The sequence below is a fragment of the Montipora foliosa genome, chromosome 11 (assembly GCF_036669935.1).
Source record: "Montipora foliosa isolate CH-2021 chromosome 11, ASM3666993v2, whole genome shotgun sequence".
NCBI classification, from domain to species: domain Eukaryota; kingdom Metazoa; phylum Cnidaria; class Anthozoa; order Scleractinia; family Acroporidae; genus Montipora; species Montipora foliosa.
Genome location: NC_090879.1, coordinates 24,307,354 through 24,334,212, shown reverse-complemented (window position 1 = coordinate 24,334,212; position 26,859 = coordinate 24,307,354). Strand labels below are relative to the sequence as shown.

Here is a 26,859-nt window from a genome sequence, read left to right as displayed (position 1 = left end):
GTCATTTTTTGGAATAACGTTTTTGCTGACGTAGGCGTTGTCAATGTTTAAACTCCCCAATTTTGAAGAGGTTCTAGACTTACCTGCTTTAACTGGAAGAGGCACTATATCAGGTACCTTCACAGCCTTGGATTCTGTTTAAAAAAAGAATGTAAAATTAGGAACAATTCAAGATTCTTTAACAAAAATCGTAAAAGTACATCCAGAGATAACCCTAATTAGACGCAAGCTCGATTTTGAGAAATATCCCGAACTGTCACCGATTACTTATAATCGTAACTGATCATAAACTTTATTTAAGTGTCTTCTAGCGCTGGGGCACAAAATTGGAGACACTGTACAGAGATATCAAATTCTTATTCTTATTCTTATAATTAATATTTTTTCATTTTCCAACGAAAGACAACGTCTTACCTTGTACCCAGTTTCCAGTAGAATATCCCGGCACATGTTCGAATTTAGAAGTGCCTAAAAGAAAGGGCAAAATGTCATTTATGTCCAAAATGAGATTTGCACTCTAATTTATAGTCAATTTGTCCTTTGCGGGAAGTTTAAAAGCAATTGGGGTGTTGATTCAAAAGGTCAAAAGTGAGAATAGCTGTGTTTTAGAGCAGTTTTCAAATGACTGTCGCTTGGTGATTGGTTAAAAAACCTCGCGCCAGTTTTTATCAACCAATAACAAGGAAAACCAAAATAAAACGCGACTTGCACGCGCGATTTTTCCTGCGCTTTGAGCAAGTTACATGGAATTGATGCTACGAATTTGGATTGGTTCATTGCGTTATTTGCCTCTCCTGTGATTGGTCAAAGTAATTACTTTGGTCTTTGGTCTCTTTGGTCTTTGGTCTTTGATTCTCAATTGAAAACCACTCTATTAAAAAAATGACAAATATACTCTTTTTTTTGAGCTGCTTTGTTATAAGTTACGCCCGGCAATTCGTCTGAGTTTGGTCCATTGATTAAGGTGGAAAAAACAAGGAACAGTAATGAAGTAGGACCCGAAATAACGAGGTTTTCAAATTGACTCCATATATTACCGACTGTTTGTTTGAAAAACGACCGCATTTCGTTCATAGTGATTGTTTGGACTTCCAGTGTTAAATGAAGAAAATGTTAAGTGTATGCGAAGAATAATTTTTATGTAATTTCAACCTGAATTTTCTCTTCTTAAAACCTCATAATTAACGTCGGGACTTGGTAAAAACCCTTCACGGATTCCGTTCCGGTCTCTCTGATCTATAAAGTACCAACAAAGTAAGCAAAGAGTTACAAATGGTGCAGTTCCGAGTCAAATACATTTAACAACATAAGAATATTCTCTTCTGCCATCTTTAACAAGTGGCAGTTCACCGTATCGTTTTCAGACAGGTTGCCATCATGATAAATTTGTTAGTCTAGCCTGTTTCCTCGAAAACTGCTATTATCATTCGTTCAAATGTGTTTTTTCACTTGGGCTTTCAGGAGAAACGCCCTAGGGTTTTTTTTTTTTTTGCAGTCAGTCACATATCGCACTCAAGCTCGTAAAGCGCATGGGCAAAGTCAACCAAAGCGCATACGACTTGTGAAGCATACGACAGCGCATACGAGGCGTGGTTGTGCAATGGCTGATTCAGGCTGATTCATCTTTTATAGCGCATGCGCGAAGTTTATTCCAACGTGCATTCGTGGCATGGAGCAAAAATGGCGTTGTTCAAAAGTAAGCACGAATATGGAGTTTAATACGCTCAGATCACATACAAATGCACACACCATTCGCGGTAGACCCACACTAAAAGCTGTCGAGCGTTTTCGGAACGGGTGGGTCTTCGAACTTTACGAGAGATCACTTTTAAATGTGTGAACATAACGAGAATCATAGCCTGCGTAGCATGGCGGTTTTGGTTCCTAAGTAATAAAGGCGGGCGAGGGCAGAAAAACCGCGAGGAGATTGGGGCAGTATTTTCCTCGCGGCTTCGCCGCTCGTGCGCCCGGCTCGACAAAAAACCGCCATGCTACGCAGGCTACGAGAATCATTGACGTCACTCTAACCTAAATGATACATGATAATTCAGCCGACATCTCTGCTTTATTTCTTTTTCTTTGTTTTTCATTTGACGATCCGAGACATCCGAGGAAAGACCGAGTTCACGCAGATATGCGTCTGGTTCACGTGGATTTTGGGTACATGCGGTTTGAACCGCCATATTGAACAAAAAACTAGTTTCTATAGTTAAATGCAATATTATTTTGTTGCTTTCCGTTCAATTTTTCCAGAGTTTTATAATTTATTCTATCTTTTGATTAGAATTAAAATTGAGGTGTGCACACTTCTTGTTCAAATGATTAAGGTGTTTTCTAACTTACACCCAGAATAAAGCCTCGTCAAAATGTCTGAGTGGTCGGAATATTGTGGAACCCTCCTGTGATTATCACCGTAATAATCTGAAAAAGATATAAATAATTGACTGATATTTATTTCGAAGAATCTCAAAGTTAAATATCACGAACAAGTTGGAAATTAGAATTACATTGGTAAAATTGAAATTGTTGTCTTTTCATCCACTTTTTCAGGGAATGAAATAAGAACATTCAATAACCCAGATGACTCAATGAAAAGTGGAAAGATTAAAGCGTAATGAAAGAGACCCGTCCAAGATTAGGGCCGAATAGGTTTCTCATCCGTCTCTCTGTCCACCGTCACTTTAGCTGTCACCGCCCTCTGATTTATGCAACCCTCTGTATACGAAAACAGCTTATACAGGCTGGTACAGGAGTAGAGAGATGGAAGAAGAGGGCAGTTCAACTTCTTTCCAAATTCAATTAGTCAAATCACTTTTGCCTTAAAAAGATCTGTTTCATTTTTTTATGGAAAAAATACCCAATCCTATTTGACTGATGGAGTAAGATAGCAGATAAGGGCATTGAATAATGAGTTCTAAAGAGTAACAGAAGTCCCTCGTCAAATAAAAATATATAGAGGATATTACATGGCCGCGCGGGGATACGAATTTTATCTTCGAGTGCTGAAAGTATCTCTCACGAGTGAGCGAAGCGAACGAGTGAGAGATTTTTTCAGCACGAGAAGATAAAATTCGTATCCCCAAGCGGCCATGTAATGTTCTGTTTATTATATAGACATTGATGAAATGTCTAGATTTAAAACAACTTGTTTTATTCATTTTCGAAATGATGAAAAAGTGTTCACCAACCACTAAAACACGCATGTTGTGTAACATGAAACAAGGTATGAAAGTTATGAAAAACAAATCATGATAATGTAAAATTTGCAACAAAAATGTTAATGAAGTAGAGAAGAATTATATTAAAGCACAAAAGTATCGTACATCGAAGACGAAGCTCGCGTTTTATTGGCTAATCCTGTTCGTTACCATGACGACAGCTATATCCTCACATGTGAAAGATAAAAATGATACGTTCACTGCGCGCGGTGAAGATATGATTTTTTAGTAAAAGGAGAAATCCTGGTATTTCATCAGTATCTATATAATAAAATATTATAAACACTATCATCATTGTCATCATCATCTTCATCATCTTTAACCAGTTCCCTATCAGACAAGGGCACCACGCAGCAACAAGCTGGCGTAGGTGTAGCCTCTTGAACAACAAACATTCTTCCTCCTGCAAATGTCTGCGAATCTAATATCATCCGCAGGATTCTTGCAAGCGCTGTTCCGAGCAGGGCAGTTTTTTGAGGAAGCCTTTATTATTACTCATAGCATTAGTATTAGTATTAGTATTAGTATTAGTATTAGTATTAGTATTAGTATTAGTATTAGTATTAGTATTAGTATTAGTATTAGTATTAGTATTAGTATTAGTATTAGTATTAGTATTAGTATTAGTATTAGTATTAGTATTAGTATTAGTATTAGTATTAGTATTAATATTAATATTAATATTAATATTAGTATTAGTATTAGTATTAGTATTAGTATTAGTATTAGTATTAGTATTAGTGTTAGTATTAGTATTAGTATTAGTATTAGTATTAATGGTCCGCCATTTAGATGTAAAAGCAAACCTAAATGTGAGAGGCACGCATGAAGTTTCCCGCGCTTTGCCGGCTGCACCTAGCGTCTATTTTAAATCATGATTGGTTCATCTCATTGTTTGGACCTCTCTTCATTAGTCAAAATAATTATCTCGCTTTGGGTAGAAGCAAGAGGCTCAGTTAAAAGATATTCAAACGAAATCGGTCAGAGAAGGGCAAGCATGGTTTTAAACTGTCAAAAGAAAGACAAGTTTACCAACAAATGGAGGTTGATCATTGCTCTTTCTATAGGTGTAACCTGCGAGACAAAATTTAAAAAAACCAATATGAAGCTCACGAGTTTGACAGCTTGGTCTTGCTCAATCTCGACACCAGACCTCATTCCAAAATACAAGTTCAACTGGTCTTTTGCGTATAACTGAGGGAGAGAAGAGCTTTGGGGAACCCCTGAAACAAATTGTCTTCTCCGGCATTGGTTTTCGTGAAGAACAATGAAAAGCATCTCTGATTGGTGTATCCATGTTAGCACGAGGATTGAGCAGGCGCCGTAAGGTTCAAATAGCCAATTTTTGGCTATAACAACCCTAAGGCGCATGTTCTCCTACAGATAGAGTTTCTCAGAGCCTTGGGTCATGCGCAGATATAAGATCCGAGATTCTGGTGACGTGATGGGTCTTGTTATATTGAGCACGTGCGTAAACCTGTGAAACTCCTGACTGTTGAGCGTTCCTTGTGCCTACGCGAAGACGACGACCATGACTTCGTAGAAGTCATTCCAAAATACAAGTTCATTTTATTGGTGTCAGGAGGCAATGTATCAAAAATAAAAAGACGCACGACGAGCACGTTTCTCGCAATAAATATACCGATTTGTGGCGTTTTGTTGGCGACGATATAGTCATTTGGAAGTTTAAGAAAGCGGGGGCAACGCAACAAAACAATACTAACTGTCAAATGAGCAAAAAGAATCGTGCTAAACATGCGGTAGGCACGCACGTGCATTTCTTTGCCGTAATCTGCCAAACAACAACGGTTGAGGTTACACTTGAGAGAAACACATTGTAACAGTAGTGTTTACACTACCCAAGTGTCAACTCACTGGTGTCTTGAATCCCTAAGGGAACACCGAACTGGACCAGTTTTGACGACAACGCGAGCATTGAGCAACGAATTCTCTATCATTACTTCAAAACCATTCGTACCCATTCAGTTCAAAGTTTTCTTCGCTCATATTACACTACGTGAACAAGACGAAATTAGTATCAAATACTTCGTAACACAACATGATGGAATAAGACAGACAGTTCAAATTTTGATCTTGAAGGAACGTTTATGTTGGCGTACATACTGAGTTATCTTTCCTTTTTACTTAGTTTTCGTTTGCAGTTTTTAAGTCGTGAAATGACAACAAAACGACATTTAAAAATTACCTGGTTTGCGAACGGCAGGATAGTCATAGTTAAGAGTTCGGTGTTGTTGAACGGGTCGACGATAGAAGTCTGGAAAAGAAAAATTATCTTTTCAGAACAAAAAAATAGTTTGCAACGAATATCAAGAGAGGCAGATAACAATGATGAATGTACAAAAGCTGGATAAGGAACAAAAAAGTTGACGAGAGATCTTCTGTTTGGGTCATCCAACACGGAAAATTACGCATAAATTTCTCACTTACCCACAAGACGCCTGTAGGCATCAGTGTCCTTAAAATCTAAATTTAAGCGGATACAAATAGGTTGTCAATGAGTATGAGTTCAGTATTCCTTAAAATGATTGGCCTCTAACTTGTGTCTGGATCCCAGTACAAGGTGACTTCTTTTTATTACTGCCACGGCATTTTTTCATTGATCGGACCTTAGGCTTTGCAGCAGACTGGTGTAACAATTCATATGTCAAGATAAATTTCCAGACGGATGTTCCGTCCTTTTTCTCCCCGTATTTATATACAGATTATTAATCAGACAAACTATTAATTTACCCAAGTTAGTCCCAGACGGACAAATCCGTCTCTAGGATGAATTCGGCCACTGCTAAAAAAAGACTCACTAGCGCCTAATGATAAAAAATAATAAGTAAGAAACTTTGATAGCATTTTTCCTGTCAGCTAGCACACGGCTGTGTTAGGCGGTTTTTTTTTCTAGATTAAGAACCTTATACATCGTTGTGAGCGGATCGTATTTCCCTTTGATAATTTCAAATAAGTTGATTTATCATCGCCGGTAAAGGCGTCGTGGTGGTATGACTAGCGGGGGCATCTAGCCTTTCATCAGGGATGTGAATAATTCTTTTGAAATAGAATCTTCTCGGGTTTTTTCAACAATGCTCCTTTTCTCAATTTCTTTTGTCTATAATTGACAACTGGAGCCCCAAGAATTTGTCTTACCTGGCTTGGTAAGTGACTTCTTTGGGAGAGGATCGCGGGCTACTGGATCAGCTAAAAATAGAAAATTGAAGTTGCATCCAAACTTTCTAGGGTTAAATAAAGTCTCCTTAGGAAGCAAAAGGGCGGAAGGTTACCGAAAGCAACAGACGCGTTTTGTAATTTTTCAATTCAAAAATGTACCGTACTGTTGCTTTTCGTCCCGTTTAATGTAGGAGACAAACTCACGACCGCGCTAAATTTAGTCCTAAACCTCGCGAAGAGAAGGCGTGCCCCACAATTGCCGAAGGTGGGAAGGAAAAATGATGATCACAGCTTGAGTTTCCTACCCATTCGACTATTTGTGAAGAAGAAGAAAAACCTTTCACATTCCAGTCAAGTCCAAAAGTATTACCAGAAGTGCTCCTCGCCAACAATTAAACCATAAAGGTATTCTTAATGCGACAGCAGCAGTTTGGTCGTAAATCGCAATTTCACGGATCTTCAGGGACTTTCATGGTACTTACACGCAGCTGACTTTTTATTCAAGTCTGATTTTGTCTTTTCTGTTGTCTCATCTTTCTTTTGTTCAGTCTTTGCCACAGCTGAAAGAGGACCCATAATTATATGTTATTACTACCATTTTTAAATCTTGTCTTAGCGGTTGGAGAGGGTAGCTGATGAGGAGATTTAACGTCATCGAAAACGTCACTTCAAAATATAAGTTAGCGCTATCGCATGTATTTGGCGATTATTTTGTCTTAACCACTTGTTTTGTGGCAATGTTGTTTTCATTTCCGTCGTCGTTTCTTATAGGGGCTATTCACATGATTCCGGAATGAGTTCCGTTCCAGAATGAAGTTCGTATACTGCATTCACATGACAAAATCGATCGATGAAATTTCATCCCGGAAGGAAATTTTCAGTCGGATTGAAACTCGGAATTAACTCATTCCGAAATGGCTTATACAGGAACGAAATTTCGTCTCGCTATCATGTGAACAAATACAGAGAAATACAGAGTGGTGGAATGATATGATATTTTATTATTTATGCACGGTAAAATCATCAGCTAAGATTACAAACAATGCTAAAATCTAAATTACAAAAGGTAAAATTTTAAAATGATTACAATAAAATACAATTACTATAATACTATATTAATTCTAAAGCTGCTTTCCATGAATGCCGTGCTTTATACTAAAATATGTCTTTAATCAGATTTTTGAAAAGCCCAAGAGACTCTGCTTGTCTCGCTTTGAGGGGTAAGCTATTCCAGACAGTAGCACCTCTATAGCTGAAGCTGTTTCTATAATAATTTGTCCGTGGAAACGGAACATTAAGCTTTCTTTCAGAGTCTCTTAAACTATAAACAGATTCGCGGTTTGTAAATTTAGAACATAGATATTCCGGTGCTAGCCCCTGAAGACACTTATAGACCATTGTGGCCAGCGCAATTTGTTGCTGGCTAACTAGATTTTTCCAGCCTAAAATTTTGAATAGCTCGCTAGCATTTGCATCAAAATTAGAGAAGGTCAAAACTCTGGCTGCTCTATTTTGCAGTTTTTGTAATTTGTCATGTAACGTGATACCACAGTTTCCCCAGACGACATTGCAGTAGTCAAAGTGCGGTTGAAGTAAAGCGTGATAAATAGAGTGCAATGTCGTCTGAGGAACGAGATGCCTTATACGTTTGAGGGCTCCAATTCCAGAAGCTACTTTCTTTGTCAGTTTATCGACATGGCTACTCCAGTTAAGATTATTATCAATAAGCACGCCCAGGGATTTAGCAACAGAAACTTGAGTGATAGGAGCACCATTAATCTCGGGAATTGGAGGATTTGTGAGAGCATACAACCTCTGCCTTGATCCAATCAGCATAAATTCGGTTTTTCTCATGTTCAGGGTAAGTTTGTTTGCTATCAACCACTTTTTAACATTTTCTAGATCATGGTTAAGTCTTGATTCTATGTCGCCTGTATTGTCACTCGCATATGTTAGGTGGGTGTCATCTGCGTACATCCATGGCATACAATTCGTTAGACAGTTTGGCAGATCATTGATATATAGCAAAAACAACAATGGACCCAAAATAGTCCCTTGAGGGACGCCGCAACTTAGTGAGCAGGTTTTAGAAAGTGATCCATTAATAGAACACTTTTGAGTGCGGTTGTCCAAATAGGACTTAAACCAGTTGTAAGAAATGCCATGTATGCCGTAATTATTTAATTTAGATAAAAGGATCTCGTGATTAACCGTATCAAAAGCTTTTTTTAGGTCTAGGAAAACAACAGCGTTTATTTTTCCTCGGTCAATGTTGTAAGCCCAAGTATCCGTAGCCCCAAGTAAAGCCGTAACGGTGGAATGAATAGAGCGAAAACCAGATTGGCATTTACATATTACGTTATGCTTTGTTAGGTACGCATATAATTGGTTATAAACTATTCTTTCGAACACTTTGGCTATAACCGGGATAACGGAAATTGGGCGGTAATTGTTTAGGTCATCACGTTCCCCTTGTTTGAATAGTGGAGTGACCCGTGCACACTTCCAGTCGTCTGGGAACACACCTACATTTAATGACTGATTGAAAATATAGCACAGCGGTTTGCAAATAAGATCCGCGCATTCACGAATAAGTCGAGAAGAAATTTTGTCAAGGCCGACTGCCTTTGATTTTTTCAGTTTATTCAGCAGTGAAAATACTTCATTTGTGGAGGTTGGGCGGAACTGAAACTCCTTATCCGTGCTAGTGAGATAATTCAGATAGCTGTTGCCATCTGAAGAAGGAATATCACTAGCAAGTTTCGGGCCAATGGTAGCAAAATAACGATTAAATTCGTGCGCTATTTCTGCTGGAGCTGTTACTGATTGCTCATTTACATTCAGTTGTTTCACAGACGTTTCCACGAAATTTCGGGAAGACAGCTCATTGATGATCTGCCAGGTTTTGCGGGAATCACCCTTATGCTCGTTTAGCATATTTTGATAATAAACTTGCTTCGCTAGCCTAGTCGCACTATTGACTTTGTTCCGCTGTCTTTTAAAGTGAACCCAATCATTAGGATTTTTTGATCTAATTGCTCTGAGTTTCAAAATATCTCGATCGTGCATCTGTTTTTTAAGCTCAGAAGTAATCCATGGGGAACCCCGCGCGCGAACACGAGTGGTTCTCAATGGAGCGTGCTTGTTAACAATAGCCAAAAAGGATTCCTTCCATTCATTCCACACATCATTTGGATTGGAAGAATTGTTTATGTGATCCCAATCTTGAGATGCAACATCGCTACGAAATTTATCACGGTCAAAACTTCGAAAATTCCTATAGGTTATATTAGTGTGACCCTTACTCTGTCCATTAATGGCTAATTTTCGATAGACATAGACCATGCTGTGATCGCTAATGCCAATATGACGCACACCTGAGCATAACACCTTGTCAGGACAGTTAGTAAAAATTAAATCAATCAATGTTGCAGAAGTTTCGGTTATTCTTGTTGGTTCTGTTATGAGTTGTTGAAGTCCATAAACATCCGTGATAGTTAATAATTTGCGTGTATCGCTGTCAAACTGGGATGCGGCCATATTGCAATTTAGATCCCCTAAAAGGTAGAATTCAGTATTAAGGGAATCCAATTTCCCAATCAACTCTTCAAAAGGTGAAAATATACCAACAAGCGAATTAGGTGGTCTATACCACGTAGCAACAATAAATGATTTAGAGCGAGGTTTGCGTATTTCAATACAAAGGTTCTCAAGACTGTCCATGCAAAGATCGTTGCGCACCGAAAAGTTAATTGACTTTTTTACATAAAAGCAAACGCCCCCACCTCCATATGTAGTTCTATCACGTCTAACTATATCATAACCAGAGATACTGACCTCATTATCGGTGATGTATTCATTTAGTTTAGTCTCGTTAATTGCGAGAACATCTATATCGTTACTTACGAGAAAGATCTTGAGTTCATCAAGATGAGTGGTCAATTTATTTATATTCAGCGAGGCCAGCTTAAAACCGCGTTTGGAGGGCAATACTCGAGAACGATCAATAGGATTTTGAGTCGGACTTCTCGATGACTCCTGACTGTTGCCTTCCAACGGCACGGCATTAATGGAAGGCATAGTAAAAGTTCAATGAGCTAGACCATGATAAAAATTCTTAAAAATACGCTTGTTACCTGCAAAATTCAGGTGTAGACCTCCACGGTTTAACCCCTTTTCGTTTATATTATTGTGTTCAATAAATCTCCAATCATTCTGACGACAAAACTTCGTCAAGTGCTTGTTCACCTCTGAGACTTTATCATTAAGCTTGTCCTTTCGTGTTACAAGTCCTGAGACTATGACTTGAGCTTCGGAAGACCCCTCTATCTGTTTAGCGAGATCAACAATAGCCTCTGCAACTTCTTTAGATGTTTTGCCGTTTTTAGCCTTCAGATCGTTTGTACCTACATGTAGCACCACTTCATCAGGCTGGAGCTCTAAATTAGGCTTTAAGTAATCTCTCATGGCTTTGGTTGTGGCTCCAGAAAATGACTTTACCACCACTCGGTGCCCTACTGCTTTCGCTAATTTCTTACCGTGAATATCCTTGACCATGGAGTCCCCAATCAATAGGGTTGTAAACTTACTGCTGGCACTCCTCTCTCTGCCGACCTCACCGCGTAAATCATCGTTAGCAGAAGTTTCGCTTGGTTCACTAGGATTACTGCGAGACGACCTATATGACGCCCGTTGATGGTTTTGCCGTCGCCGGATGATTTTGTGTGTTGCTGCCTCTGTCTCTGTTGGATCATCTTGTGCATCACTAAGGATCTCAAACCTGTTACGCGTCACGATATTATTCTGAGTTGACATTTTACGTTGCTTGCGTTTATTACACCAAACATTCGTGCCCGAGTTTTTCACTTGATAAAAACACTCGTTCGTCTCTTGCTGGTGATGGGAGTCTTCTTCGTTCTTTTCTCGTAAAATAAGCCTTAATGCAAGCCTTAGTGAGTCATTTTCCTGTTCCAATGATACAGCACGATTTTCGAGAGACAAACATTTCTCCTCAAGTTCTTCGATAACTCTCTCTTTTTTGCATATAGATGATTCCAGATTCTCACACCTCCCTTTGTATTCACAAAGTTCGGCGCTAACAGCAAATTCCTCTCGATTTTGGCAATTTATCGAGAGCAGATTAGAGTTGGCTTCTACCTTTTTCTGTAGAATAAGGAGGTCAAGTTTTATACCTTCCATTTCAGCAACTAATTCAGTATTAGATCTCTCTTGACTGGAAAATACTGGTCCCGCTTCGGCTACCCTTGGTTGATTAGCATAAATGTCGTTGGCTTCAAACAACAATGGATTTACTTGTTCGACCGTTGAAGAGACATTCGAGCCCGTTGAATCGGTTCTCCCTGCGTTGTCTCGAACAAGTTTGGTCAAGCTGCCTTTTAAAACGGGTCCATCTCGCCCCTGGAAGGCGAGAGTGAGTTGCTTTTTACTGTACCAAGTAATAGTGAGGTTGTTGACAGAGCTTTTAAATTGTTTCGAATTTCCGCCGGGCGACGACCATTTGCCTTGTTGTTTCAAACCCTTCTCAACGAAATGTTTTAGGGATTCAAGATCACTAATCCACGTTAACTTGTCACCTTTGAGCTGAAGGTATTGTAAATAAGAACCGTCGAAGTTAAGCGGGAGAGACTCGTTATCTGTCATCATGTCCTCGACAAGCACCAACGAATGAACTCGTTCCAGAATGAAAGTCATTCAGAAATCATGTGAATAGCCCCACTTAGCCCCGCGTCGTAGATCTTGAACTAGGGAGCTTAAAAGCTGGTATAGATTCTTAAAACCTCCCTACTTCAAGATCTACGACGCGGGCGTCAAAGAGAACACAACAAAACAAGAATATAATTGGTTCAAAGAGGAAAAATAATCTTGCTGCACGTGGGGCACGCATTCAAGCTCATACGTTTGCAGTACTCTTCAAAACTAGACGTGAAGTCACCAAATTTGAGGTTTTGACGACAACCCGAGCGTACAAACGTGAATCCTTCATTCTCCATTTTCAGGAACAGCTAGTATCTTCTCATTTTTAGGGCCGATTTACACGATACGATTTTGTCGCATGCGACAAACGGTTTCCGAATGTGGCAGTTCAACAAAATCGAACGGATGTTTTAAGCAAATGTTTCGGTTTGCCCAGGCCTTTTAAACACTCACACTTTTCCGCTGAGTCAAGCTTTACTTTAGGCACTTCTCTGGCTAAATCTGATAGTTCCTTGGAAAGATCTGAAAATACAAAAGGCCACCCTTAAGGTTTTAAGTTCCAAAAGCACGCAAATTGGCGTTCACTATCCGGGGAAGATACAATATTTACAATAATGTTTTGTGAAAGAAGTGTATCTCTGAGTGAAGTGCGGCACTTAACTGGACAATTTAAAAGCAATCATCTCTCATGGACACCAGAGAAATTCACGCGTTCAACGGGATTCGAACCCATGACCTCTAGGATGCTAGGAAAATTCTACACCGACTGAGCTATGAAGCCACTCGCTTGTGAGCAGGTCAATTTGTTTGGCTCATGTATTTTTCTTGAAAGGCGAAATGAATGAAAGTTTCGAATCTCGTGGGAGCCGCTTGAATTTTTCAGGTGTCTATAAAGTGACAATTGCTTAAAAGTGCGCGGATCAGTTCTATCTTGCGTCTACTGTATAACTCGCACTTCACATTTCTTTCACATTCATCAGTCCTTCACATTAACCCTTTCAGCCCCGTGGGGTTCCCCATTGACAAGTAAAATCGTCTGGCGTTAGACAGTAAAATCTATAAGTGGCACTATTGGGGGTGAAAGGGTTAATGGGGACATAGTTTTTGAGTGAATCAAGCTGTTGTTAACCTTTTCAGCCCCGTGGGGTTCCCCATTGACGAGTAAAATCGTCTGGCGTTAGACAGAGTAAAATCTATAAGTGGCACTATTGAGAGTGAAAGGATTAAGTAGTAGTGCGGCCATGTCTAAATAAATTTAAAAGAATCGATATTTTACCAGACTTTTCGGCCGCCTTGTCATCGCTTTTCTTTTCTGAAACGTAAGATAAATGAGCCATGAGGAAGTTGAACTTCTTCAAAGAAATATGGTTTCGCTTTCCTTGCCGTTCTGCGTTGAAAAAAAGGCCGCCCTACGCCATGAACACAAAAAAAGTACTTATGCGCTTGTACAATTATATCGCAATAAATCAAAGTCGTTCGGCATGGAAAGTGTGTATAAAAATTTAATGAACGGTGTGGATATTCGCAAAGAAAATTGTAAATTTATTGTCAGGTGCTCGTGTCTTCCATACAAAATTAAAATGTGGTCATTTTACGCCATTGCTAGGACGCGAAGGGCAGACATGTATCAAAATGTAAACCGCACGCTCGAACTCGTACAGGCACTACCATTGCTTTTGCCCTTTACGCATGTATTTTGTGGCACTAAAAAAACGTAGCGAAACGATCATATTTCCTTTCCGTCGGGCCAGATTTATTCGTAAACGAGTTAACTTATAAATTCATTCTCGCTTTTGTCTTTCGTTTCGCGTTCACATGACAGCAATATGACTCACATTGGGTCCATTGACCGGCTCGTGTTTTTGGACTGTGGGAGTTACAGCGTTTTAAGTCGGATACAACAAATTATCGCATTTGTGCTTTCAAGTCTCCGCTTCAACGAGTTCCACTTCAGGAGATCATGAAATGATGTAAGGCGTCCTTTTCAATGTTAGATGTAAGTTTTCTCGTGGCGCTCGTATTTAAGATTTTTTCGTTTTAGAGTATAAACCAGAAAGTCATGTAAAAATCATCACAACAGCCTCGTGGACAAAAATATCTTTCTCTTGAATCCGCGAAGAGTACGGCTTAGAAAAAGATACTAGTAATTAAAAAGTCTGAAAGTTTTAGAAACTGTCGGTCACTTCCCGACCGTATAAGTTCCGAAAGTAACTGGGCCCTCGTTACTTTCTGATATAGAAGCTTTCCCTATCATCGCTACTTTCGGATAGCTAAAACGTGTACCGAACATGGGCCGTTCGAAATGTGAAAATATGCGCACTTTTTACTTGGAGAAACTTATAACATGTTATTGTTTCGAATAACAATTCGAAAGAATCAGTCTTTGAATAATCTACGTTAGCAGAAGTCAGTTCCCATGGGAGCTGTCGGAGTCATTGGTCGTTACAGGCTTTCCTCATTTTTTGACTTACTTTTGAATTACGTATTTCTGTTATTTTTTGCTGAAAAGGGAAATTACTATTAAGGTCGCTATTTTCGGAGGGTCGTTATTTGGGGATTTGATAACACCTGTAAAATTTTACCGCTACTTTCGGAACGTAGTTTTCCATAAAATACACATGATCCGATAGCTTTTAACGTCGTGTCTCGGCTGGTCGAATATGGAGAGCTTTTTCTACAATGTTATTTAAGCGGTCTTTATGAAAAGCACACCGGGAGATAGATAGTTCTGTTGCACGATCGACTGGTGTAATATTTTGTTGGATGTATCCCGTGCGAACATTCAACGCTCGCTAGGAAAAAACATAACCTAAGATATTGAAAACGTATCGAAGTTCTGACTAAGTCTTCTTACCTGAGGCGTCGCTCTTCATTCCGCCCAACTCTTTTAGTTCTGAAAAACAAAATGGGCGTCGTTAGTGATACCGGCATTCCGGAGAGTTCTATTTTGTCACAAAATCAAGTTCCTTTGGTTAATAGCGAGGGGGAGAGCGACTCGAATAGAAAAAATGATTGGACCAATCAAAGCTTGCACAAACCGGCAATCGAAGCGCGGGAAAACGACGGCCAGCAGGTTTCTTTGTGATTGGTTAAAATTTCACTTTGTTGGCCAATTGTCTTTTATTTAAGTAATAGAAGACTTTTTCCGTGTTTACGTAGCCTCATCTAAACACGAGGGGGAGTTGGGAGAATTCGGGACAGTTGTGCAAACCCGAGAGGCAGTCGAGGGTTAGGATAACTGTCGAGAATTCTCCCAACTCCCCAAGTGTTTAGATGAAACTATGTAAACACAGAAAAAAATCCTCTGTTGCTTTTATGAAATATTTCTCAAAAATAATTCAACAAATGAAGTAAGATGCTGTTTTTTTACTTCTTTAATGAAACAGATTTTCTTGATACACGCTCATATTTCCTACAAGCCAATCAAAACTCGCGTCTGATAGCACCAAGCTAAACACAGCTATTGACCAATGAGACCGCGCTTACTATTTTAATTATTTTTTATAAAGTTGACTGCAAAACAGTCGTATTTTTTGCGAACGCAAGCGACGCGGTAAATATTCAAACGAAAGGTCTGGAGCGAGTGTAGAAACGGCGAAAGAGAGTGTGAGGCTCGCGCGTTTCACACGCGAGGATCACGCTTACGGCGCTTCGCGCCTTCCGAAAATGGGAGAAAACGACTGTTTTGCAGTCTATTATAAAGCAATATAAAGCATTTTTAATTAAACAATGGCCAATATTGTTTTCCACAATCTAAACTATTGCTCTGACAAGTATGATTGTGATAAAAATATCTAAATTTGGAAGAGAACAATATTTGTTGAGGCCGAGGATAAAAAGTACAAAGTGAACAAAATTTGGGAAACTCGCTATTTCATGAATCTTTGCTACTAAAACTATTTCAAGTTTTCCCATGTCGACATTTTCAGCTGGCTGGCAAAGGTCGCCTGAAGCAACTTGAGCTTTTGATACTACTTAACCAAGCTTCGAGAAGGTGAGCACTGGTCAATTGCCGGAAAAGGAAAGGCCTAGGTATTCCGTTACGAGATGTTGTAATTTTGCGTAGCTCAGGATATAAACTTGTGAATTTTATTCAGTGGAGCTCTGAGAAAGCTGGCCAGGAGTTATCTGTTACAATGGCATTAAATAAAAAAGTTGGTTTATCTCAGAAAACCTTTCTCGCGACACCGAGGGACACAGGAAAAACACTCAGCTTCATGAAAAACCTTCGAAGCAAAACATAGGAAATTTCACAAATATTTTCCTGAAAAATTACATGAATCCATGCATTTTCGAAAGTGGGTGGAGAAAACTCTAAGAGGTTTATCGCCAGCTTTGGATACTGAAGACATAAAACGGATTAGGTGGTGAACTTGGCAATGGAAACAACTCTTACTCTGTCATGCATTTTCGTAAGTGTCATCTCGACCAACTTGGTAGAAAATTCTTCAAACAAAGTATTTTTTCTCTTCATATCAAGGCGAATCACACATCGCTTTTTCTATAGCCGAGAAATTTCCAATATAAACAGTTCAAGCCAATTAGTGTAGACCAAACAAAACATTTAGCGTAGACAAGATAATCCTCTTTTACGCAGTTAAAAAAATTGCCAGTTGCACTCTCACATCAGTGTTTATTTTTCGACATCTGCGGTTAACGAAGGACGACAAGTAATGCTGCCTTAGCCGAGCGCAAAAAATCTCCTCGAATTAACGAATGCTGGAGAACATTTTCGAACTATTTCGAATGCGTGATCACCGACACTCGGCAAGTTTGGCTTGCCAACGACCCGCGCGTGGTAATCGAATCCTTCTCGCGTCCCTCGCTAAGTAAAGGTGTCAAAGGTGATATTTCTGCATTTTCTTTTCCCTTCTCTTCTGGTAAAGGTAAAGTAAAGCGAGTAAAAATGTGTATGGACTCGACTAACAGCCTATCCAAATTCGTTTGTCCCCAAGGATTTAATCCAATCTGTAACGAATGGGTGTAACGATTTCAGTCAACACAACGTCTCCACCTAGTGCCTTACATTTATGGAATTCGCGCGCGAGTTATAATTTCATAACGATTCTCTCGAGGACCCTCGAGTGAAGCTTTCTTTCTTGTCAAAGGCGTTCTGGCCTGAGAAAGTTTGATGCTGCACCCCTGCATGCTTTAAATCAACAAAATTTGCGACAAAACAAGTACGTCTAGCCACAAGGGTATTTCGCAACGTAAGTTAGGTGGGACTCTGTAGACATGATCGGTATGATCAAAATCATTCGCAGATTTGTTCTCAGGGCACGCACTAAAGAAACCTCCTTTTAATAAATTTCGCACGAAAGAGCATCTTCAAAACAATCTATACAAACAACCTGAGAACTTATTTTCTATACCTAGAATAAACTTTAGATTTGACACAAAAAGATCTGCCGATTTGTTTCCAATTATTTATGAGTGAACAGTTGTTTCACATTCTAAAATCGTGGTACAACAAACCAGCAGATAACAAACCAGATAGAATTCAATAGAGGAAAATGATCTATAACAACACCAAAGGTTTCTCATCAGTATTCTCTCAAGCCACTCGTTTTGGGTTTTCCTCTACTTAACTGTCGGTTCACGACGCGCAGCCAGCGTTTCTAATAATAAATACACTTTACTGACTTACCTTTCTCAATGTCTTCGAGGCTTAGATCTGGAGAAGGTCTTGCAGACACAAGCGCTAGCATAAGAATAAATATCAATAGACTGGAAAACATCTTAGAGAGACAAAAGCTACCAACAACTAAGACGATGTACGGCAGTGTTTCTCTGAGTTTCGTTTCAATAAACAAGAGGGACAATCACTCTATTAGGAGATTTGAAACCGAACTAAATTTGGAATAGCCAATCACCGAATTGAGATTTGATATCACGGTTTATCTATCACAACGGTGTCCTGTAATTTATCAACGTAAGACCACCGCTACATTTCCGGTTGACGGCCGGAAATAAACCTCCTTCACAATGGCGGCCAAATAAAATAATCTTTTGTTTTAATGCTAATAAGCCTTTCTAGACTCGCTACGACAAGCAAATTTTAAAAGAATATTAGTTTCAAAATGAGGGCAGTAGGTCTAATTAACATAAATTCAAAAGAATGTAAAAGTGGTCGCCATCAGTGTGAAAGTGGTCTATACGTCACTCCCGACGATAGCAGCCTGGAAGCCTGGATACGAGGTTGAGGGGATTTTAAATTTGTCACTCAAATCCCACTTTCTCTCAGGCTAACAAATGATTTCGAGTGCAACTTGGAATAAATAAGCGTGACTACAAAAGTGCCCTAGGGGTTCGAGCAATTTTGATGGTCTTTGAAAAAAATTATTAGTGCTTCAGTTTATTCCAAATCGGGCTCAAAACCATATGATTACTTACACCCTATGTTCGTTTACAACGTTACGTCATATCGCCACCATCTGTCATTAGCCATCTCTCATTATCCGTGCGCTGCATTTGATTGGCTATTTGTGACTCTCTTTCATCATTGACCATTCAGAATGCTTGGTTTAAATTTGCTACCTCGTCTCTGTACAGCGTTACCTGAAAAGTGCATTCAGAATGGCGAAATTTTAATGCAGCTATACGTTATTTATCCAAGAAGGCCCTGTAGGCGAAGAGGGAGAATTCTATTCGTAAACCATTGAAACGTGTGGTCTATTGCTTAAATAAACGATGAAATGATATATGAAATGGACCATATATGAACTGTGGCTTCATAGCTCAGTTGGTTAGAGCGTCCGGTATCAGGCTTCTTTACGCAATTGCTAAAATTGCGTTCATAACTGCGAGAATCATAGCTTCACTTGATTATTTGAATATAGCGCGATACACGAAATGTGAGAAGTAAGGAACTACACAATTAGAAATATGTCGCGAAAGCTGCACATTATCGGCCCTACGCATGCGTTAAGCCATGCAACCATTGGCATTCTCGTTCCCAGAGTCCTCGTTTCTTTTGGTCACGTGGTAGTGGCTTCGAGGACGAGAAACTGGACGAGAATAGATGATTGGCAACTGTCTAGGGCTCAAAATAAACACACGATGGAAATATGCATATGTGTTTACACGATCTGTATCATTAGGGGAAAGATAAGACTTATATAGGCTATCGGGTATCGGTAGTGTTGTCTACAATATTTTGAAAATAAAAAAACAAATAACAAATAGATTGCCAAAAACAAACAAACAAACAGATGTCCTCACACTTCCGATGGTTTCCGTTAGGAAATGTTTTTGTAATGGATAGAAGTTCGACTTAGGCTTGGCAAACAATAACCATGCAAGGCATTTGCTTTAATTAACACCAACTATCGGAATCAATAGAGTTCAGGTCATGAACAAGTTCAACGGTTAGAGCTTTTACTTTGTCTCGGAGTTAAGCGGCTTTTTTGGTCCGCACAGTGCAGCAACTATTTCTCGAAGACTTCGCGTTTCTGTGTACATCTATTTAGACGCTAGGAGTTGAAGACTTTTAAGCGAAACAAGGTAAGTTAAACTCTCGTAGTTACCTTCGAACAATTTCCAAATAATGTACTTGTCACTGACAATGTCAGCTACCTGGGAGCGGGAACGGTAGTGCCGTAAAGAAAGTCGTGGCGCCCGTGACTTGAAACAAATGAACAGACTATTTCATCGTCAGCTCGAAGCTTTCCTTCTTCTTCATCAATAGCGCGACATACAATCTCCTGGGCAAAAAAATGAACTTTCATGAAGTTTTTGAAGAAGCAAGCTGAATGGATTTCTGTCGATTCATGTTGTCTAACAGTGCATAAACCTAGTTTTGGAACTTCATAATGCTATGAAAATGGACTCCAATGTTTAATTGCAAGCAAAGAGGAATATATATATTCTAGATCCTTTAGGCGGAAGTTGTTGAAGTTGCATGATCATGACGGACTTTGCGTTTCAACTCCGGGCGGAAGTTCAAAAACCGAGGCAACGTGAAGTTTTTCCCACTGGGAAGTGCTGTATTTCTCAACACGATGTCGTTAACCCCATAGAACTAAAAAAATGTTCATTGAACGTTGTCGTCTATTGAAGGGTCAAACAGTTATGTCGATTTGAGATTGAAGTGGGAGATCTGACTGATCTGAGATCCATCCTAACCCATTGTGACTTCAAGAAGAATCTCGACGATGAACTTCATGAGTATCATCGGAAACCAAAGTTAAGCTTTTTGTCTTCCTTCTATTGCGTCCTCGAGGTTTTTTTCTAAAGTGCATTCATTCTTGAAATGTTTTGGAATTAGGAAAATTGAGGATAAAACTTAGGTTTCACTTTGAGGATTAATCGCTCAGTCATTGACCAGTTTTCATTCGGTTAACTCACAAATGTGGGGTTCATCCAGTCGTGGAATAAAAACAACGAAAATGACAGAAAAGCAAACGGGAACGGGTCTTTTTTTTTTTTTTTTAACAACTCGGATGTCTGGACTGCCAAAAGGGCGAGGCGACAGAAAAAAAAAATGGAAATCAAGTTTCTCACAGCGTGTCATTATCTCGCTTGAGGCATGGAACGGTACGTTATCTGTTCACTAGAAAAGTTTTTTCAAGGCTATCTAGTTCGAAAGCTTAATTAAAAGCCTCAGGAAAAATAGCACAGAAGTCAATAAAGTTCGGACTGATGATAACATTTTCTGTCGAAGATTATGACTATGACGCAGGGTAAATACTGATTAGGGGAAGGAATTCGATATTCAATGGAACGTTTTGCGGTTCTTGTACCACTCGTCTGACTTGAATCTCTTACATTGAGAGATGATAATGTATCGAGTGATGGGGTCGTCACTCCAAAAATAAAACCCCTACGACCAACGAGACATCATCAAAACAAGGATGAAAATCTGTTGAAAACCAAATAGAAAAAGGAGCTTAGCTATGATGTAATCTTTCAAACCCTGCTGTCTAATACCCTTTTCATGCTGAGACGATTCTGGGTTCAAAAATTCAAACAAAACGACGAACTATTCCGTGGGTAAGGAAAGCACTGGAAAGTCATTTCTTGAAACATCAGTCAACAAGTATTCTTAATCACCAAGACCTACAACCAACTTCTATTGACTGATAACCCTGATAAACCTATTTAAATGTAATTATTTGAGAACAAATGCTCTTTTTATGTGTGTCAAGTTATAAAGATTTCTTTCAAATCGCTGGCCAATCACACCATATCATTTCCGGTGTCTTCTCAAGGACGGACAGGGGGGCATGTAAACGAGTTCTCCTGCACGTGACCAACAGACTTGCGTTACACTGATCCACCAATTTAAAAAGAGACAACAAAACTTAGCGGAATTTTTTGGCCATAAAGTTGCGCATAAGCTATAATTGCAAGATTTTTCACTGACTGTACCCTCAATAAAATGATCATTCACCAAACAGACGGCTTGTCTTATCGTCGTAATTCTTATTCTCCCAGGCTTCCTTTTTGCGCCTGGCAGCTTTAACAGAAAAAGGCTGTAGGAAACACTAGTAAACAGTCTGGACGGTCATTCGAAGCCATCAGCCCTGTCGCACTTTAGACTTTTAACGGGCTCCGTACATTGTCGACGTTTATCTTTAACAAATCTTAAATTAATCAGCAATTATGAGCAATGCATTTGGGATCCTCAGCGCAAAACCTTTTTTAAATTGGAGTTGCAATCATTCAAAGAGTATAAAAGGATACTTTTATCATGCCAACAGAAAAAAGAACATCCACTCAGTAAATTCCTACTTGAAGTCGAAGAAGGCTGGTTATAAAGTAAAGTAAAGTAAAGCAACCATATTTAACGTCGATAACTCGTAACAGTAATTCAACTGACAAACCTGAGGTCGACGGTGCGCTCATTTTACTCCCCCCTGTCCATCAGTGCTCCGTTTTACGGGTATTTAAAGCTACTTAGCTACACGGAAAGGAAAGAAGTCGAAACAAGGATGCGAGATCCGGGAATCGAACTCATGACCTCCTGCACCAAGGCCGCGCACTAACCGACTGTGCCATCCTTGCTCCTTGCTCCTTGCTCCGTTATGCCAACCAAAGCATGGTACAATAATTTTAAAACAACGCTGCGTTGTGGGACGGTTTCGTTTTATATTAGTTCTATGTTTTCTAAATTACGCAGCGACCATTTCACCAGATTGACCCGACAAATACCAGCAGTATTTTTGTCAACAGTTTATTTTGTAAATCTTTGCAATAATTTGCAAGTAACTAACGAATAAACTTTAGTTCCAGGAGTTCGGGGACCATTTTTTGTTTGCCATTTCGATTGTAACACCATATATAGGAAACAATTATGTCAGCTACTAGTTATAACGAATGACATAAAAGAAACAAAAACCACATGATTTAGGAAGAATGCGGGACGCATTTGCCTTTCCAGTGCTTCCGGAAATATTGGATAAGGACATTGCTGGCCGGATTTTGGAAAGAACGTTGGGAGACCATTATAACGTCATGAACTTTTATTTCCTCATTACGGGTTTCAGTCAAAGGTCATCACATTTTTAATTGAAAGATCGATCGTTGTTTTTGTCTTTTGTAGACTTACAATATTGACAAAGTTCTGCAAAAAAGCGTAAACAGGAGCAACGTAATCAAACATATCTCTCCATTTTTTTTCTCAGGTCAGATAAAATTCTTAGCCAAGGTAACCTAGTGATGGAATATTTTCCCTTGGAAACAAACCCTTCGCGGGGAACGCTCTCTATCCTTCATAAACAGAGTACACACAATCTAGTAATTTTCGTCGGAGACTTTAATTTTCAACGCAGTAAATAAATTGTTTGTTTGTTGTAAAGAACTAATTGCACCATATATGAGCATGATATATGTGAAAGATGTGTAATAAACAACTTTGAAAAGCTATTTAAAGTCGGAATATTAGCCACGATCATTGTTAGGAGATTAAGGAAGACTAGAACTACGAACGCAAAGACGGCAGTGCACTTGATATTGACGATATCGCTATGCTTTTTCTTCGGCGCCATAAATCGACATTCGAACTCACTTACGAATTCTTTGGCTTCTTCTAAGCTTAGTTGATATCAGATTTAGAGCTAAAAAGCAGGGGTTGGCGTGAGAACGCTCACGGAACTATTCTCATCTTTAACAGAGTTAACTGAATAGAGTGTAATGTGAAGTGCTAGATTTCAATCCCATATGAACCATGCGAGCGTTTAATAGGCCCACACGAGGACAGAGAAAAACTCTGACCAGGGTCTCTGTCCTTGTGTGGGCCCATTTCCATCTGTAGGGCTAACGCTCACATGGTTCATATGGGATTGAAATCTAGCACTTCACATTACACTCTATTCAGTTAACTCTGTTTAAAATATAAGTGCTACACGGCCAACGTTTGTATAAACGGAACCTTTCCTTATTCTCATCTTTGCCGCATATTGAAGCGCAATTTTAAGAATTTAAACACAAAATTACGTAGACTTTCTGGCCAGCTCATGACGTTATGCCCAAATATTTTTACAATCTGCGTCAACATCCTGTTCTTCGGATTATTTTGCAAACGACGGCTATCAAACCGGATATTACAAAAGCTCCGTAATTGTTCCTTGGCCGAAATAACGTCAACGTTGTTTTTATGTGCACGCTCTAGGTGCCTATTTTCACTGTACCAAGCCTTCGTACCGCTTGATCTGGCGATAAAATGTTCTTTTTTTTCCTCTGTTAGATGGGTTTAAGTATTTTATTTCAGAATTGCATGGAGTCCCTTAAATGCTGCTTCGAATTCAATATTGGCCATTGTTTGAGAATTTTTCGAACAATGGAATCTAAGCGAATGAGCTGTTGAACTAATTGGAATGTAATGAGTTTGGTTTTTAACAGGCGGCCAATTACGTGCATTTTGCGTAAGAGTCGTATTGCTTCAGTGATTAATTTGTTTAGAATATGCTAAAACGGCTGCAAGTTTTACAGTCAGTTGGTCTAAGGTGTTTTGTTCAGCTGAAGGGAAGAGTTTTCTTCAGGAGAAAAAGAATTAAGTTTGAAAGGTAAGTTTGCACCAAGTATCAACAAGTTGCTGTTATAAAATTCGGCTGAAGTTTGTGACCTTCCAGAGCTCAACGATGTATTTTGACCGCATTCGTGACTGAAAAGCGCCCAGAAACTATGTATCCCAGAGTTGAGCCACTATTAAGGTATAGAGCTTAATCTTTTTTAAAACGTTCTTTCAGTAGAATAGAACTAAAGTACCTTTAATCCTTCGCCGTAGACAATCAGGGCGCCTTAACTTCGTTCGTGGGTAAACGCTTCAGAAAACGAAAAAAATCAATTTAGCTTACTAAGGCATAGAATTTTTTTAAGGCTCTTGAATTGCTAAAACAATAATCGTTCCAAAAGTACTCTTCATTTCCTCCCGTGTTATAAAGTTTATATACTGTCTGCGAATGCCGATTGTGTGCAAAAGACAGAGTTTTTAAGTTTAAAGGTCGAGAATTTTGTCGCTTCAGTGACGCGATGAAGATCTGTTTAAATCGAATACTCAATGTTGCAATTAAAAGGAAAACAAATATCGTTACAACCTGCCCTTCCATTTCAATAATCTGATTAAGTTGTTATCTGTGAGTGGTTTTCGATTAAAGTTGAAATATAATGCGTGCGAAACTTTATCCCCAACCCACCCCACTGGGTAATCTAGACTCTTGAACTCCGTTATCCTCAATATTTAGAGCAATATGCAAAAATCCTTCCAAGGTATCTTACCAACACTTCACAAAGCTATGTAGCATGACTAATTCAGGGTTTGTTCATCAGAAGGAAAAAAAAACGAACTGCTTTGCCCTCCCCAAATGTCAAATTCACCTTTTTTACATAAAAGATTTTAAAATGGCTTGAAGGATGTGAAAGATCATTCAAAACTTAACATCCATGTAAGAAAGCTTTTTTATAAAGAAAGAGTTAAAGCTGGAATGAAGAAGTGTGAAGCTCTTGGAAACCTCAAAATATGACGGTAGTTGTTCATCATTTTTTTTGTTCATGTCAGCAACGTGCCGAGACATGCTGTGAGAATCTGTTTGGGAATTTTAATGCTTGTTGTACCGCAAAAACAATTATAATTGAAATTAATAAGCTTTTTTGTTACAAATAACTCTTGTTCCACTTTACTTATTTGAATTTCTCAATGTATTATTGGCAAATCCTACAAGTTTTTTTGTTTCATACCTTTCTCTTATTTTCTTAAGTTTGGAGGCATTGATCTGTGAAATTGCTGAATTTGACAAAACAATAATAACAGTCAGATCTCGGAATAAAACCTCCCAGCTGAAAAAAAAGTCATGAGCTAATTTGCAAACATTCTAAAACTTTGGAGTACATTTGAATCTGGGAACTGGCAATAAATATTACTAGCTACAGATTTGCATTTGAGAGCCAGGCAGCAAAAAAAAGATAAGCACTCATGCAGAGTTAACGACCTGATTTAATGGAAAGTGTAAACTGCAGGTTGCAGGTTGCAAGTTAGGGTTAGGGCCGGGCTCCCATATAAAAAGGACGGGTGCTCATCGGAAAATTTGAAAAGAACCCCTAAAAGGTACCAAGCTCCTATTTTATGCACGTGGCATGAAATTTTTACACCCCTAAGTGGTACCAGATTATGGGTTTTAATTAGACAAAATTGAAACTTAGTTAATTGTCATATCTCTCCTGTCATACTTTTTCGGCTCAATATCCTAAAAGGTACTGCTAAAGTTCCCGCTGTGGACCTTTTGAGGCTGAATACCCTTAGAGGTACCAAAACTGCTTTTTTAAATCCCTAAAAGGTATGACAAGTACCCCCGTCATTTTTATATGGGACTTCCCCCCCCCCCTCCCCTTTCCAGGGACTGTTTCACCATAGCCGAAACAACCCAAAAAATTACTAATGCTAACGTTAGGCCTAAAAAATAATGTTTAAGCCGAAGGTTAGCATCTTTGTAAAGGTTTGGGTTGTTTCAGTTATATTAGAACACTGACCTGCGACCCTAATCTGAAACCTGAACTTTACACCCCCCCCCCCCCCCCGCTGATTCAAAGCAATTCCACCTCTGCCAAGAGTCAAGTCATACACAAAACAGTCAAACCTGTCTTAAATTGTCGGATACTGTATGCTTACATATTGCATGCCATGCACTGTATAAAGATGTATAACTTTTGTTTTTTCTACATGTTGCATTGATATCTTGCTAGAGATGGCTACTTTTTTTTTTTTGGTTTTCTTTTGTTTTAATCTTATTCAAATTTGACAAGCTGCAATAGGCCTTTTTCGATATATTAAAATTCAACTTGAAAGAGAAGTGTAGAGGACAAAGACAAAGGAGATTGGACGATATGTAAATATTTTTCACATTCATTCCAACGTGTTTCTATTGTTTTTGTCCTCAATGCCTACCCATTAGTATAAAACGGTTAGGGTTGTTTCGGTATTGGTAAAACAATGACCTGTGACTTGTGTGACCTGTGGCCTGTTTTTTGTACCTGCTACCAATAGACTCTCCTGGAAAGAAGGCTTTAATGGTCTTGTCAACCTTTTTTCCTCATTTTGTGCTTAAACCTTGCAGCGGCTCATTATAGAACTTTATATTACATTACAAAACTTTATAAAGTGTACTGATGGGTGTGATGATTATTCCGACTTGTCAGTAGTCATGGAAAACATTAATCGATTTAGGGTGTACAAGTACAACAACTGCAGACAGTTGCGTATAAATAGCGCTGAAACACATTTTTTAACTCTAAGCACCCATCTCTAATAGCACAG

The 26,859-nt window shown here is 39.0% G+C and overlaps 3 protein-coding genes across 8 annotated transcripts in view; 1 reads left to right on the top strand and 2 right to left on the bottom strand.

Annotated features, from left to right (window-relative positions):
• LOC137977474 (uncharacterized) overlaps positions 1-17,951 on the bottom strand; it is a 25,906-nt gene extending 7,955 nt beyond the window's left edge. Inside the window, exons 1-13 of one of the 2 annotated variants that reach the window (XM_068824701.1) lie at positions 17,758-17,951; positions 14,965-15,003; positions 13,387-13,422; positions 12,564-12,632; positions 6,878-6,955; positions 6,375-6,425; positions 5,667-5,702; positions 5,425-5,493; positions 4,251-4,292; positions 2,344-2,421; positions 1,153-1,236; positions 415-468; positions 84-134 (exon numbers count right to left, since the gene is read on the bottom strand). In XM_068824701.1, the coding sequence (XP_068680802.1) occupies positions 84-134; positions 415-468; positions 1,153-1,236; positions 2,344-2,421; positions 4,251-4,292; positions 5,425-5,493; positions 5,667-5,702; positions 6,375-6,425; positions 6,878-6,955; positions 12,564-12,632; positions 13,387-13,422; positions 14,965-15,003; positions 17,758-17,848 (778 nt within the window). In that variant the 5' untranslated portion in view covers positions 17,849-17,951. The remainder of the gene's footprint in view (positions 1-83; positions 135-414; positions 469-1,152; positions 1,237-2,343; positions 2,422-4,250; positions 4,293-5,424; positions 5,494-5,666; positions 5,703-6,374; positions 6,426-6,877; positions 6,956-12,563; positions 12,633-13,386; positions 13,423-14,964; positions 15,004-17,757) is intronic. The other variant, XM_068824702.1, reaches the window with a different exon arrangement.
• Positions 10,485-12,107, bottom strand: LOC137975327 (uncharacterized). Its single transcript, XM_068822418.1, has 2 exons — positions 10,806-12,107; positions 10,485-10,724 (listed from the first exon to the last, which is right to left on the bottom strand). Exons 1-2 carry the CDS (start codon positions 12,105-12,107, stop codon positions 10,485-10,487), a joined length of 1,542 nt encoding a protein of 513 aa, XP_068678519.1.
• LOC137977475 (cysteine and glycine-rich protein 1-like) overlaps positions 14,085-26,859 on the top strand; it is a 19,267-nt gene continuing 6,492 nt past the window's right edge. For 2 of the 5 annotated variants that reach the window (XM_068824706.1, XM_068824705.1), the window contains exon 1: positions 19,303-19,613. The gene's annotated coding sequence lies outside the window, so the exon portion shown is untranslated. Of the gene's footprint in view, positions 14,107-19,302; positions 19,614-23,779; positions 24,116-26,859 lie in introns of those variants that run through there. The other 3 variants (XM_068824707.1, XM_068824704.1, XM_068824703.1) reach the window with 3 other exon arrangements.

Excerpts from the sequence above, each read along its gene's own strand:
- LOC137975327 (XM_068822418.1), bottom strand. The coding sequence starts at position 12,107 with ATGACTTTCATTCTGGAACGAGTTCATTCGTTGGTGCTTGTCGAGGAC. Across the intron at positions 10,725-10,805 it reads CTGATGAAGTGGTGCTACAT|ATAGAGGGGTCTTCCGAAGC; the intron begins GTAGGTACAAAC and ends CTCGCTAAACAG.